The sequence below is a fragment of the Aquarana catesbeiana genome, linkage group LG02, assembly GCF_042186555.1.
Source record: "Aquarana catesbeiana isolate 2022-GZ linkage group LG02, ASM4218655v1, whole genome shotgun sequence".
Classification (NCBI taxonomy): domain Eukaryota; kingdom Metazoa; phylum Chordata; class Amphibia; order Anura; family Ranidae; genus Aquarana; species Aquarana catesbeiana.
The window spans coordinates 471,498,670-471,513,746 of NC_133325.1; the positions used below are offsets into that span (position 1 = coordinate 471,498,670).

Consider the following 15,077-nt stretch of genomic DNA (forward strand, 5'->3'; position numbering starts at 1 on the left):
CATCCAACCAACGGTTTAAAGAAAATGAATCAATCTCAACGCTGGGAACCAGCAAGTAATATGCAAAATGAATTCCCTGGGTTCGTAGAGAAGCCAGAAAGCAGGGCAAGCAGTTTTGTGAACACTTGAGGGTACAGAGAAGAGTCTGAATATTAGAGCTACAAAACTAAGTGTTGGTCTCCCACAGCAAAGTGCAGAATTATTTTTTGATATAAGGGGAATAGGAATGTGCACACCGGCATCTTGTATGTCTATGGATACCAGAAATTCCCCTGGTCTTAAAAAGCAATGAGATCTTGTTGATTCTATCCAGAATTTTGGTATACAAAAGAAATTTGATTAGAGATTATGTCCAGTATTAGGCGGATGCCCCCATTTGGTTTTGGGAGTGTGAATAGGTTTGAATAGAAATCTTGACACTGTTCTTCAAAAGGAACTGGTAAAACCACTCCTTGTGACTAAAGTTGTTGCAAAGCAATCCTTAAATCTGCCTTCCTTTGATCCAAAGCTGGCAGATTAGAAAGTAAGAAGTGAGAGGCCGAGATAGAAACTATTTTGTACCTCTAACCACTTGACAGCTACAGCGCGGCCAATGTGTCCAATCACAGCTGATCACGGATGTAAACAGTTATCGGCACTCCTTTCCTCATGTTGACAGCATGAGGTGAGAAGAGAGCCAATAACTGGTATTTCTAAAAGGCACATGTACACTGATAATCAGGGCATAGATTACCAGTGCCCCCTCATCAGCACACATCAGTGAAGGAGAAAAAGTTACCGGTTTGCAAAATTTTATAATTTTTTTTCTCCTTTCGTCTTCCAGGACAGCCTCAGAGACATACGGCTCCTCCCTCCGTGACAGGAAACGCGTATACCCAATTAGTTAAAAAGTGGTCCTCCAGGCCTCCCTCTTCAGTTTTGCGTTTCCTGCCGGACGGGAAGGAGCATGTTATGGATCTAAGGTGAGCTTTTTATTTCAGGGGGCTGTCCTGGGTGATCCCCTGGCGTGGACTGTGCCTGTAGAACTCCTCTGTCCTGTCAGGGAAGAGTAGGGTCGCTATATACCACCGCTGCCTTTTGCTCAGGGAGAGCAGGACCCTGGTGCTGCCGCAAACCCCGCCCACCCATGCCCCCCTAGGTACCTGTGTTTCAGCCGGTGGGCAGGAGACGCTGAGCCGGCCATGCTGGTGCCTTCTCCGGTCTTCCAGGTTCAGCGTGCGGCGTGAGAGGGCGGGGCTTCTGCATTCCAGCAGGAGGAAGTGGCGAGAGCGCATTTCCGGTGGAATCACGTTATCGGGGGGCACCGCGAGACATGGTCCAGTCTCTTGGGCGCAGCGGTGTTTGTACAGGCGTTCGGAGTGGCGATAATGGCTCAGGAAGACTGAGTGAGTACCAGGGACCACAGAGGGTACAGCGATACAGGACTCCTGTTCAGCAGGCTCCAGCACCTCTCAGGTAAGTGTGGTCAGGGCAGACCATGGCTTACACTGTGGGGTCAGGGTCCTCCCTGGGTGGGGAGCAACAGGTGATGGGCTGGGCACTTCCTAGGCTTATCCTAAACACAATGGTGGTGTGGGTCAGGGCTGTATTCTAATGGGGGATTGTTAGTCTTTTTTAATTTCAGGTCAAACAAGATAGGACCCAGATACAGCTGCCTAGGAAGAAATGTGCCGTATGTGGGACTAAGGCGCCAATTGGGAAAAGCCACTTTGCCCCGAGTGTGTCAGCAGTTTAAGGATGATTCAGTGGCAGAGTCACAAAATCCTGGACATCTGTTCAGGATGAGATTGCATCCACATTCCAGTCCTTCAAGGTTATGCTGGATCGAATGCAGGGTCCCACTTTATCCTTACCCAAGGCAGCGAGTATGCCTTCCTTATCCGAGCCTAGTCAGGATGAGGGGGATAGGGAGGAGGGTATGGAGATCACTAGCCTCCTCTCAAGCGGGTTCGGCATACGACTCTGAAGAAGGGGATTCCTCCAGGGGGTCCAGATACAAATGGTCTCTGGACAATGTGGGAGATCTTCTAAAAGCGATCTATGACACACTGGAAATTCGTGAGGAGCAGATCCAGCTTTCTAAACACTACCTTATGTATCAGGGGTCTAGTGCTCATAAAAACAGGGTATTCCCGATGAATAAATCTGATAGAATAGATTCTGCTGGAGTGGGAGCAGCCGGAAAAGAGGCCGTTCTTTTCAGGCAGCCTCAAGCGGAGGTTCCCTTTTGAGACAGATGCTTCCCATCCCTGGAACAAAATTCCCAAACTTGATGCACCATTAGCCAAAGTCTCTAAAAAGACAGATTTGGCTTTTGACGACCTGGGGTCTCAGAGACCCCATGGACAAAAGAGGGGATGTGCTGCTTAAGAGGGCCTGGGATGCCTCATCAATTGGGCTGAAGCCAGCCCTTGCAGCTACTTGCGTGGCCAGAAATCTGGAATGTTGGCTAATGCAATTACAGTCCCACATTTCGGCTGGCACCTCTAGGCAACAGCTTTTGAAGTCGTTTCTGTTACTATTCAAGGCAGTCGGTTTGGCAGATGCCTCTGCGGAATCGGGTAAGTTGGCAGCTAAGTCAGCCACATTAGTTAATGCAGCTAGAAGGGCTGTATGGCTAAAAGCCTGGACAGGCGACGCTGCCTCAAAGCTTAAGCTTTGTGGGTTACCTTTTTCAGGTGACCACCTGTTTGGGCCTGGCCTCCAGGAGGCTCTAGAACGTACTCAGGATAGGAAAAAAAGCATTTCCGGAAAAGAAAAATCTAAGGTAAACGCTTTTTCCGAGGTCACAGGCAGCAAGTCCAACAAGAGAGGGATGGCTGCCCCAAGAAACATTGGACAGGCCACAAGGAGCGTGGTAGAGGAGGAATCCTATTTAAACCTCCTCAAGCCACCTCAAAGCCCCAGTGACTCCTGCATCCCAGTGGGAGGGAGACTGGGGTAATTCCTCGCACAATGGACCAGTTCATACTAGACATCCGTTCATACTAGACATCATGGTCCGTTCATACTAGACATCATGGAGAACGGTTACAGATTGGAGTTAGATTCGATTCCCCCCTCAAGCTTTCATAATACCCAGTTACCCAGAGACCGAGAAAAAGAAAAAGCTCTGGGACTATTATTGGGGGATCTAGTCGATCAAAGTACTTATTCAAGTGCCACAGAGGGAGTGTGAGCAGGGAGTATATTGCCATGTCTTTGCTGTAAAGAAACTATCGGGAAAGTTCAGGTTGATCCTGAATCTCTGCCCAATGAACAAGTTTGTGAGATACAAATGATTCAGGATGGAGTCGATCTTTACAATAACCAACTTCCTGTTTCCAGGTTGCCACATGGCCACAATAGATCTCAGGGATGCTTACTTGCACATCCCGATAGATCAGGATTTTAAAAAGTTCCTCAGGTTGGCAGTCAGGGTAAACGCGGAGGTTGTGCACTTCCAGTTCCGGGCGCTGCCTGCTTCGCCAAGAATCTTTACAAAGGTTCTGGCAGAGACTCTAGCCTCGTTAAGGGTCAAGGCTAGAACGGTGATCCCCTACCTGGACGATCTCCTATTTATTGCCCACTCTTCCCAACAGCTAGAGAGAGACTTGCAGGAGGCACACAGTTTCCTTCTTTCGCTCGGGTGGTTAATCAACCAAGACAAGTCCCAGCTGACCCCGGCACAGGAGGTCCTGTATTTGGGGTACAAGATCTCGTCAGTGGAGATGAGGGTGTTTCTCCCCAGGGAAAAGATCCAGAAAGTGGATCAGGCAGTAGCTCAGCTTCAATCCAATCAGGTAGTCCAGATCAGAGCGGTCATGAGGGTGCTGGGTCTGACGATGTCCTGTTTCCCAGCAGTAGCCCGGGCAAGGCTTCATCAGCGCCCTCTGCAGAGTCTCATGCTATGTTACTGGGATGGCATGAAGAGCCTAGATCAAACTATGCCCCTGTCATCCAGAGTCAAGAGGTCGTTGTGGTGGGCTCATCACAATCTGGACAAAGGTCTGTCCTGGACCCGCCCTGCAGCCATAGTGGTAACAACCGACGCTAGTGCGTTGGGCTGGGGGGCCCACCTGGAGGGAATCTTAACTCAGGGGGCATGTTGATCCTTAAAACAGAGGGAGCTTCTTGCGATTTGGTGGCTATAGAGGTTTTCCAATCCCGGATAGGGGGACAGCACCTACAGGTTCGGACAGACAATGCAGTGGGCGTCGCTTATGTGAACAAGCGGGGGGGGGGGGGGTGGTGGTCGGGGGGACAGAAGCCCCGCTCTGCAGTCTATAGCAAACAAGATTCTGTGTTGGGCCGAGGTAAACCTGTCATCATTGTCAGCCATTCATCTGAAGGGCTCTCAGAACTAGCTGGTGGATTTTCTCAGCCTTCAGCGTTTAAGTCAGGAAAAGTGGTCCCCCAACAAGGAGGTGTTAGAGGAGATTGTGCTATGCCGGGGTCAGCCGGAGATAGACCTCCTTTGCACAATTCTTCTCCATCCGCTGGACCAGGCCAGGGGGATAGACGCCTTTGCCAATCCTTGGCAGTTCAGTCTATGTTATGTCTTCCCTCCAGTGAGGCTGATAGCCGCGGTTCTCCAAAAAATTTTGGCAGAATCAACAGACCTCATCCTGGTGGCGCCATTCTGGCCAAGGAGACCTTGGTTTCCCAACCTGAAGACACTGGCCAATCGTCCCCCATTATCCCTTCCGGTCAGGGAGGACTTGATTTCTCAAGGCCCGATTCTACAACCGCAAATACAAAGCCTCAGACTTACAGCCTGGTATCTGAGGAACAGCTGATGAGGTCTCAGGGATTTTCAGAAAGTTTCTGGTTGTAGGAGCAGGGACTAGAGCATCCTGGGATACCGGCAGTCCTGGATTTCCTTCAGGCAGGTGTAGACCTTGGTCTTTCCATCAGTACTTTGAAAGTTCAAACCTTAAGGGTTTTCCTGTAGACCTCACTTCAGCAGAATCAGTTGGTTAAAAATGTTTAAGGCCCTGGCAAGATCCAGGCCGGTGAGGGTAAGGGCCTGCCCCACCCACCTGGGATCTATACTTGGTCCTCAGGGCCATCACTAGAAGTCCCTTTGAACCCCTGGAAGAAGCAATGCTAAAATGGGTGGTGCTTAAAAAAATTTTTTATAGCGATCACATCAGCCAGAAGAGCGTGTGATCTGCAGGTTCACTCTATTAGGGAGCCATTTTTGCAGATTTGAGAGGATAGGATCATACTTAAGACTGACCCTAGTTTCCGCCCTAAGGTAGTATCCACGTTTCATAGAACGCAGGATATTGTCTTACCGACATTTTCTTTCTCCTCAGAGACAGATGAGGAAGGAGCTTTGAGTTTATTAGATGTTAAAAGAAGTCTTATTTTATTTAGAAGCCTTGAGTAGCTTCGGGAAGTCAGATCCTCTTTTTGTTAATCTTGCGGGGGTCCGCAAGGGTTATAAGGCGTCTAAGCCTTCCATTGCTAGATGGATAAGATTGGCGATTATAAAAGGCAAGCACCATTAGTTAAGGCACATTCTACCAGGGCAGTCTCAGTTTCATGGGCAGAGAGGGCCAGTGCCTCTCCGGAACTGCAAGGCAGCAACGTGGTCCAGCTACTCTACGTTTGCGAGACATTAACGTCTGGATTTCTTGTCTGATAAAGAACAGACATTTGAAGGAGAGGTCCTCCAGGCAATGGTCCAGCCCTAACAGTTTCTTGCTTATCTCAGAGGCGGTCCTGGAAGACGAAAAGGAGAAAACCGGGGTTAGACTTGCCAGTAACTCTTTCTAGGAGTCTTCCAGGACAGCCTGGTTTCCCACCTGGTGTTTTCTAGGAACTGGTGTTGGAGGTATGTACTGAAGTTGTGTTAGTGTGTCTTTCAGAGCTTTCAGTAGTTCTTGGTTAAACTGAAAAGGGAGGCCTGGAGGACCACCTTTTAACTAATTGGGTATACACCTTTCCTGTCCCGGAGGGAGGAGACCTGTCTCTGAGGCTGTCCTAGAAGACTCCTAGAAAAAAGTTACCGGTAAGTCTAACAATTGGATAGATTGGCTGGAAAGATTGGCTCAGTTGGATAGCTCCATGAGTAAAGCATACTATTATCCAGTGAACAAGAATGAACTGTGTAAGTTTGCAAATATGCTTTTGGGATAATTCAACAATGCTTAGCTTACATTTATGTAATGTAGAGCCCAGTATTTTTTTTCCAATAGAATGGAGGTTTAAAATGCAGTTTTGGGGAATCATTACAGCACTTCCTGTCCCAGAGACAAAAGTTATGAATATAAAATTTCCTAACTTTTATTATAATTTTACCACCACCTGGCTACCTGTGTGAGCCGTAGTATAAGCTCACATGAAAACTCAGAGATGAAGGTAAAAAATGTTGACATAAGCTATACTTTAAATTCATAGTTATATCATTAAAAGACTAAACCTAGGTTTAATATGCTTAACTTACCTGAGCCATGTCATCCAAGCAATTAAATATATACTTCCGAGCTTCCTTCGATTTGATTCCCGTTTCTATTTCATGTTCCTCTGGGGTCTAGTTACAGATGGAGGGGAAAAAAAAAAAAAAAAAAAAATTTATATATTTAATATGAACATATTTTAATATAAAATCAGAAGGCGCAAACCAGTGAGCCTTCAGCTATAACTACAAGTCGCATCATGCCTCTGCCAGTGGGAGTCATGCTTGTAACTATCAGCCTTGCAATGCCTCATGGGGCTTGTAGTTCTGCAACAGCTGGAGAGCAGCCAGTTTGAGACCCCTGGCGTAAATGCTAAAATTTTAATGGAAAGAGGCACCCTGTAACGCCTCTGGTGCAACTTCTAGTGCAAACTGATCTCACTAAAAACACATTTCCAGTGTTTAATCACATGGTATTTGGTCCCATAGTGTCAACTGAATGGATATTTGACCAAAGATATTAAGCTCCTGAGTGCCAATAGTTTCTTTAGCTAAGGTTTGTGTTTGAGATTACAGGATCATGGCATCTTATATTTATATTTAGGTTGTATGTTTTAACCATTGTACTCACTCAGGTTATTGTCCACTACATACTTTTTCTTACAATTTATTGCAAACAATCTTGGTGCCAAGGTTTCAAAAAAGTAGTGTTTAAAGAAACTACTATTCTGGTTTGAAGAATCTGCCAAAAACTAAATGCAGACTATCCCTTAGTTCTTAAGACCAAAAATATACTTCAAGTATTCGTAATAGTTTAATTTTTTTTAAACTCCACAGGGGACCTAGTGCATTGGTCACATTCTAATTGGTGGCCCAGTTAGCCTCTAAACACACCTAATGCTGGCTGCAGGTTAATTCCCTTTTGAAGCCAAGGTATGGGTGTTCCTTTGGGGGAGGTACAGCCAGCTCAGACTAGTCACCTCTCCAAGCTTTGTAATCTGTCACTTATTAATGATCAGCCAGCTCCGCTTGTTCATTCATAAATAGCAAAAGAACAAATCAAAGCGTTAGTTGTATGTGAAGTATCTGCCAATGCCCTGTATATTAAACAAAACCCGCTGCAGATACATTGCACATAGCTGCAAAAGAAGAATTCCAGCAAAAACTAACTACCCTTGAATATGCACCGTCCCCCTCCTAGCACCTATTCTGACTAACCTGTGTAAGAAAGATATACTTTCCTAACTTTCAGGCTGCTCCAGCCACAGGACCTCCCGTGTGCCAGTCAGCGCCCACTGAAGAGGAGAGAGTGTTGACAACGGCTGGTAATGCCAATGACATCACCCATAGCCTCCTATGGTCCATCAGTTGCCAGAGCTCCCTCTGTCCTGTAGCCACTGCTGGCTGACAAAGGAGAGCCAGATCACATGACCAGAACAGCCTGAAAATATAAGTACACAGATCTTTTGCACAGGTCAATAGGTGTTGAGGGGAGATGGAGCATTTTTAAGAGTAGTTAGGTTTTTCATGGAATTCCACTTTAAAGCCAAGATTAACCATTTCACTGCCAGGTCCATATGGACCTACAGAAGTGCCTGCAGGTGGCCAAGTCCGTACGGACCGCTTTTCTCCCTCTACTATAAGTTAATGGTCACTTCAATGACCATAAACTTACAGCAGAATTGTTCAGCAGACTCTATGACACTGATCAGCGAACTACCACCCTAGAATGTGAATGCCCCCCCATGCCACCGCTTAGATCCCCAGCCCCACTATTTCCCACTGGTCCCTTTCACCTAAAACTACCCCCCCCCCCCCACTCTCCTTTACTACCCCTCCTCCACCTACCATAAGCCGGAATCCCTCCTCTGTCGCTCCCGCCGGCTTTAGGTGCTGCATGGGGCTCCAGATGTCTCCCCCGCACACACCCCAAACTGGCCCCCGCACACCCGATCCCATCCATGCCCTCCCGCAGCTTCTTCTCCTGCAATCTGACAGGCTGGGGATAGCGGGGGGGAGCGGGTGAAGTTTGGGCTTACCACCCCCCTCCGCATAGTACAGTGGGCGCAGGCACCGATCACTATAATCGCTCCTAAATGTCTGACAGCTAATAGTAAACCACAAGCGTTACTATGTATCAGACTCATTTTATGAATGAGAGGAATCTCTATACAGATTCCTTACTCATTGAAGTAAAGTGCTGCAGAGAAAAGGACCATCTTCAGTCCCTTTGTCTCAAAAAAGGAGATGAATTGGGGGTCTATTTAGACCTGATATCTCAAAGAACCCCTCCCCAAAACAAATACTAAGACCCAGTGACTTTTTGGGGGACGGCAACCCCCCCAAGCCTCTCCACGGTGACGGCACCCCCCCCCTCCCACACTCACCCCTCCACGGCTTCCTCGGGAGAAGCCAGGAAACAAATAATTCACCACCATCACAAGTGGGTGGTTTCGGGACAACCTTTTTCAAGCCAATTAGAGCCTCAGGATCTAATCATGTGGCTTGGAAGAATAAAAAAACCCCATAAACGTATGAGTCTGGCGCCATGCGGGGGGGCAGCTCCCCACTGCCCCTAATGGACCGGCCACTCCTGTTAAAACCCCTTTCACATGAAGCGGACTCAAGCATATCTGCCTGCTCAGCGGGGGATCTGTCTGCTGAACCCCCCTGAGCAGGCGGATGACAGGTCTGCGTCCTCTCCGCTGAGGCAGAGCAGACACAGAAACAGCCCGCTGTTCTCTATGGGGCGGTCAGATGGAAATGGAATGTGTCCATTTCCATCAGATACCATCCAATCTGCTAGATTGATGGTGATTCCAGTCCCCATCCGTCTGTTTTTAGCAGACTGGATCGGATGCAGGCGGGTGTAAACAGACACATGTATATTTACATCAGCCTCTCCATAGAAAACAATGGGTGAGATCCGATTGGGACAGGACAGGCAGACCTGATCGGTCTGCTTGCATGAAAGAGGCCTAAGGCCTTGTTCACACAGGGCATACACAGAGTACCTTTACAGGGATGCACAGGTGTTCCGTGCATCTCTGTGCAGGCAGTCCCACTGATGTCATTTGGGCTGTAGCAATTGCACGAGCAGAGCTGTTGCTCCCAATTTTATATCCATGTAGGTCTGCATGCATATCCCTGAGCTCACACTGTCTGCGTTCGGGGTCATCTACCCACACGGATGTCAAATTGGGAACAGCAGCTATGCCTGGGCAGTGGTTGCACCTCAATTAACATAAATGGGTCTGCCTGTGCCGGAATGCACAGAACACCTGTGCATCCCTGTGCGTTTAAACATTGCCCTCCATGGGCATACTCTTTAGTATGCCACATGTGAACAATGCTTTAGTAGTAATTTAGCAGGAATTTTTTAAGTTACGTTGTTTAAGTGCACTATGATTTTAGTGTATTTTTGTGAAGATAGCGATATGAACATTTGCGCAATTATTGCAAGGCCCAAAAAATCAGTAGCACGGTCTTTATTCTACAGGTTATGTGCCTTCAGAAAATGTTTAGTTTGAGGGGTCTTTTCAAATTATGAAAGCTATAAATGAACAATGGTAATCTCCCGATTTTTAGAGTAAATTGTTACTTACAGTTTTGCGTACCTTCAGTTTTCACCATTTCACAAAAAGGTGCAATTTAAAATGTACAAATATTTGTTATTTATTAACTCATTACGGTTATTTTTACATTTACTAGGAATTTAGCAGGAATTTTGTACATTTTGCCATGTATAAATCCACAATGATTTTAGTGAAAATATTGTTTTGATAAACATTTGCGCAAATATCGCGCTGCCTTCAACATCAGTAGCACATTTTTATTGTACTGGCAATGTGCTTTCAGAAAATGTATGGTTTAGGGTTTTTTTTTTTTTTTTTTTTTTTACAAATTCTGAAAGCTGTAAGTGAAAGGAAAAAGTTCCATATTTTCGAAGAAACTTTTTCGCATGTCCGATTTTCACCATTTCTCAAAAAGGTGCAATTTAAAAATTTACAAATATTTGTTGTTATTAACTCAATACAGGTTAAACTTTTATACTTAGTAGGAATTTGTCAAATTTGCTGTGTTAGTATCTGCTAATAATGATTTTAGTGTATTTTTAGCAAAAATCAGTAGCACCTTTTTACTGGTCTTATGCTTTCAGAAAAAATATATGGTTTGGGGATCTTAAACCCTGAAAGCTGTAAGGGAATGAAAACATTCAGATTTTTAGAAAATTATGGTTTACATTTTTGCATACGTTCAGGTTTCACCATTTTGCAAAAAGGCGTAATTTAAAAATGACAAATATTTGTTATTTATTAACTCAATACAGGTTAAGCTTTTATATTTAGTAGTCATTTTGTAAAATGTACTGTGTTTTTATCTGTGAATAATGATTTTAGTGTATTAACAAAAGTATTGTTTTGATAAACATTTGCGCAAATATTGTGCCCTAAAAATCAGTAGCACAAAAAAAAAAAAAAAAAAAAAGTAAAGTGCTTAAAAAAAAACCTCTAAATGCCTGTTGCTAGGGGGTCCCTTGTAGTCTGCCTCCTTCGGTGCCTGGGCCCCTGACGTCACTTCCCTCGGCGCAGGAAGGGAGATCGCCTCTCCACCCTCCCTCTTGTCAATCATCTGGGACACGTGACCGGTCCCAGATGATTGCGGGGCAGTGACTGCTCGCACATGCGCAGTGGGTGCCACAGTTAAAATGCCGGTGCCGCCGAGCGGAGGGTGGGGGCGACGAGCGGGGCTTCAATCCCCCGCATCGCTGGACCCTGGGACAGGTAAGTGTCCGATTAAAAGTTAGCAGCTGCAGTATTTGTAGCGGCTGACTTAATTTTTTTTTTTTAATGGGAACCCCGCTTTAAACTATGAAAGCTGAAAGGGAAAAATAAACGCCAATGGAAAAAAATTGCAAAAATGGCCTTGCCACCTGAGGTGAAAAAATAGGATTTTTTTCGTCATACTTACCTGTAGAATCCTTTTGAGTACATCATGGGACACAAGAGTCAAGCTAATATTCATTACCTACTGGGTAATGCTCTTCAGGTGAATGGACACTGGTAGATCCCCTTTATAACCCCCTCCCACACAGGAAGCACTTCAGTTTTGTAGCAAGGACTGAATCCTTAAAAAGGAGGGGAGGGATCTCTGTCCCATGATGTACTCAAAAAAAAAGGATTTTTACAGGTAAGTATGCCGAAAAAAATCCTATTTTCGTTTTCATACATCATGGGACATAGGCTAATATTCATTACCTACTGGGACGTCCCTGAGCAATAGCCTTTTAGGGGAGGGAGACACCCTGCCAAACAATAGCCATCAGAACGTATGCGGCAGCCCACAGTACACTGCGGTGAAAAGCCGAATCCTCGGCTGCACGAACATCCACTTGATAAAATTGTGAACGTATGCACTGAAGACCAGGTAGCAGCCTTACAAATCTGAGCCCAGGAGGTTCCTACACCCTTGGTAGAATGAGCTTTACCTTTCAGACCTAATTGGCAATGGAAGCTGCCTGCCCTTTCTTGGCAAAACAAATGAGTCTGATGCTCGGATCTCTGCAGATCTAGACAAATAAACCTTGACTGCCCGAACAACGTCCAAAGAATGCAGTCTCTTCCGCCGAATGAAGCTAAGAGAAAAAAGGCAAAATAATGTCCTGATTTAAATGAAAGGCCGACACCACTTTTGGCAAAAAGGATGGAACAAGTCGCAACACGACCCTGTCATGGTGAAGGATCAAGTACGGTTCCCTGCATGAAAGGGCCGCCAGCTTCGACACCCTTCGAGCCGAGGTGATGGCCATCAGGAAGGCTAGCTTGCGTGACAGTAAGTTTAATGGAATTTTCTTGATAGGTTCAAATGGTTGTTTCTATAACAGACAGCACTAAGTTCAAGTGCCAAGGACACATAGGTGACCTAATGGGGGGAAACAAACGAGTTGCCCCCTGCATAGAGGTTTGGATCAGTGAATGGAAGGCTAAAGGCCTTTGTAAGAATACCGATAGGGCCGAAACCTGACCTCTGTACTCAAAGCCAATTTGATTTCCACAGCTGACTGTAGAAAAGAGAATTCTCCCAATCACACATTTTCGTGGATGCCATTTTCTGGCTTCACAACAAGCAATACAAGTCTTCAAGACCTTAAAATAAATTTTCCTAGTGACAGATTTTCTAGCATTCACTAAGGTAGATACTGCTGATCATGAGATGCCTCGGTCCTTTAACACCCTGGCTTCAATAGCCATGCCGTCAATATTAGAGACTGTAAACTGGGGTGGAATATAGGACCTTGAGACAGTAGATCGGGACGTGGAAGCGTCCACAGCCCGTCTATTGTCAGTTTCACAATCACCAGGAACCAGGGCCTTCTGGGCCAGGCTGGTGCCACCAGAATGATAGGGACCCCCCTCTCAAATCCTGCGCAACAAATGTGGAAGGAGAGGAATCAGAGAAAGCATAAACCAGGGAGGACTGTCTGTTCGGGACAAAAATTTCTGTAGCTTTTTGTTGAATCTGGATGCCAATAGGTCGACCTCAGGCCATCCCAAACGCTGCCAAATTTCCTGGAACACCCCTGGGTGTAGGGACCATTCTTCCGGGCAGATCTGCTGGCAGCTGAGATAATCTGCCTTCCAGTTCTCTACTCCCGGGATATGGACTACCGATATAAAAATCGCCACATGTCCCTCTGCCCAGGTTAGTATGTGGTTCATCTGCTGCAGAGCTTAACGACTCCTGGTACCGCCTTGGTGGTTTATATTAGGCCACTGCAGTCCTGAAGCTCCACAATCCAGGACCGTAGGGCCAGACGTACTGTCCATAATTCGAGGATGTTGATGGGCAGGATCTGTTCTGTCCCTGACCATTTCCCCTGAGCTGTGAGCCCTTCTAGGGTCACTCCCCAGCCTGAAAGACTGACATCTGTAGTCAGTACTCTCCAAGTTACCTGGAGAAAGGAATTTCCCTTTCGCAGGTTCTGATCCTGCAACCACCAGTTTAGGCTTAAGCATGCCCGAGGAGATTAGCACATTGGATAATCCAGGGCTTTTCCTCTTCTGGTCCGGGTCAACAAGAGGTCTTGTTGTAAAGGCCTAGACTGGAACTGGGCACAGCACTGCCTCGGAGGATACCATCCTCCCTAGAAGACTCAGAGCCGAATGGAGGGTTGTCTGGTGCCCCTTACCTGATGCACCTGAACCATCAGGGCACAGAGCCTTAAGGGTGGCAAGAATATTCTTGCTTGAACCTAAATCAGACCTAATCAGATCAGGCCTAAAAACTTTAGACTGAGCTGGTTTCAAGGCTGACTTTTCGGCATTTATGATCCAGCCTAAGCTTTTCAAATACCGCACTGTGCATATTATGCTCTGTTCTAGAGCCTGTAATACGTGATCTCCGAGTAGGTCGTCCAGATATCCAAGCACCAGGATCCCTTGGGCCCTTAAAAGACCCAGAACTGGTGCCAAGACCTGGGGAGCTGTAGCCAGCCTGAATGGTAGAGCCACAAACTGAAAATGATGTTTCTCTACTGCAAAACGTAGAAACCACTGATGAGGCTGAAAGATGGGTATTTGTAAATACCCGTCTTATGATGGAGGCTAGAAAGTCTCCCCTCGGGAGTGATGCTACTACTAAATGGGCAGACTCCATCTGAAAGGACTGCATCAGTAGATACTTGTTCAGGGATCTTCGGTCCAAAATGGGCCTTGTGTCCCCATTTCGTTTCTGAACCGTAGAAAGGTTTGAGTAAAACCCTGTCCCCCTTTCAGATACCGGAACCTCTACAATCACTCCTTGATGTACTAGACAGTGCCTGAAGCAATACTTTTTTTGGAGGATCCGAGGGAACGCAGGATCTTAACCTGAGGGGGAACCCCCACAACTCTAGCTTGTAACCACAAGATATAATTGAGGTGACCCACTTGTCCTGAAATTATTGTTCTCCAAATGTCCACAAAGTGCAGCAGCCTTCCCGCCACTCGATGGAGTGGGGGCGTCCCCTCAAAAGGAGGGCTTGGTGCTGGGTTTAGAAGAATCTTTGACCCAGGGCTTCTTCTGGCCCTGGTGCTTGCCCCTAGCGCCCTGTTGGCAGCGGAACAGCCTTGGCGCTGACACATTGGAGGAAGCAGTCCCTGAGGTTTTAAACAAGGGACGTCTGGAGCTTTTCTTCACAGGAAGTAGAGAACGCTTCCCTCCGGAGATCTTTTGGATATATTTGTACAAATGATCACCAAATAAAGGTTCCCCATGAAAAGGGAAACCTGCCAATAATTTTTTACAAGGAAGCCCGGCTGACCAGTTTTTAAGCCATAAGAGTCTGCGCATATGTACAGACAAGAGAGCCAAACAAAAAACCTGCTGTATTGAATCCTTTAAGGCGTTGATAGCAAAACACAGCATTCGAGAAATATCTGTCTTCCTTTCAGGCAGATCATCCTCCTGGTTAGGCCCATCAGGCCATTTGACCTGATCCTTTACGGACTGGCAGATACCAATAACTGCTGGCTGAATGGCTGAACTGGCCAAAGAAAAGGAAGCCTTTAATAATGACTCAGATTTCTTGTCAACAGGGCCTTTCAAACCCTGTGCGTTATCTACTGGACAAGTTCTTGTTTAAGAGACTGCTGCATCTACTGCTGGCAGGCTCCATTTTTTTTTTTAACTAACTTTTCAACCATGGGGTATA

At 46.3% G+C, this 15,077-nt stretch overlaps 1 protein-coding gene across 1 annotated transcript in view; it reads right to left on the minus strand.

Annotated features, from left to right (window-relative positions):
- HIPK1 (homeodomain interacting protein kinase 1) overlaps positions 1 to 15,077 on the minus strand; it is a 180,682-nt gene that overhangs the window by 60,937 nt on the left and 104,668 nt on the right. Inside the window, exon 5 of the mRNA XM_073615706.1 lies at positions 6,434 to 6,520. Coding sequence (XP_073471807.1) covers positions 6,434 to 6,520 — 87 coding nt within the window. The remainder of the gene's footprint in view (positions 1 to 6,433; positions 6,521 to 15,077) is intronic.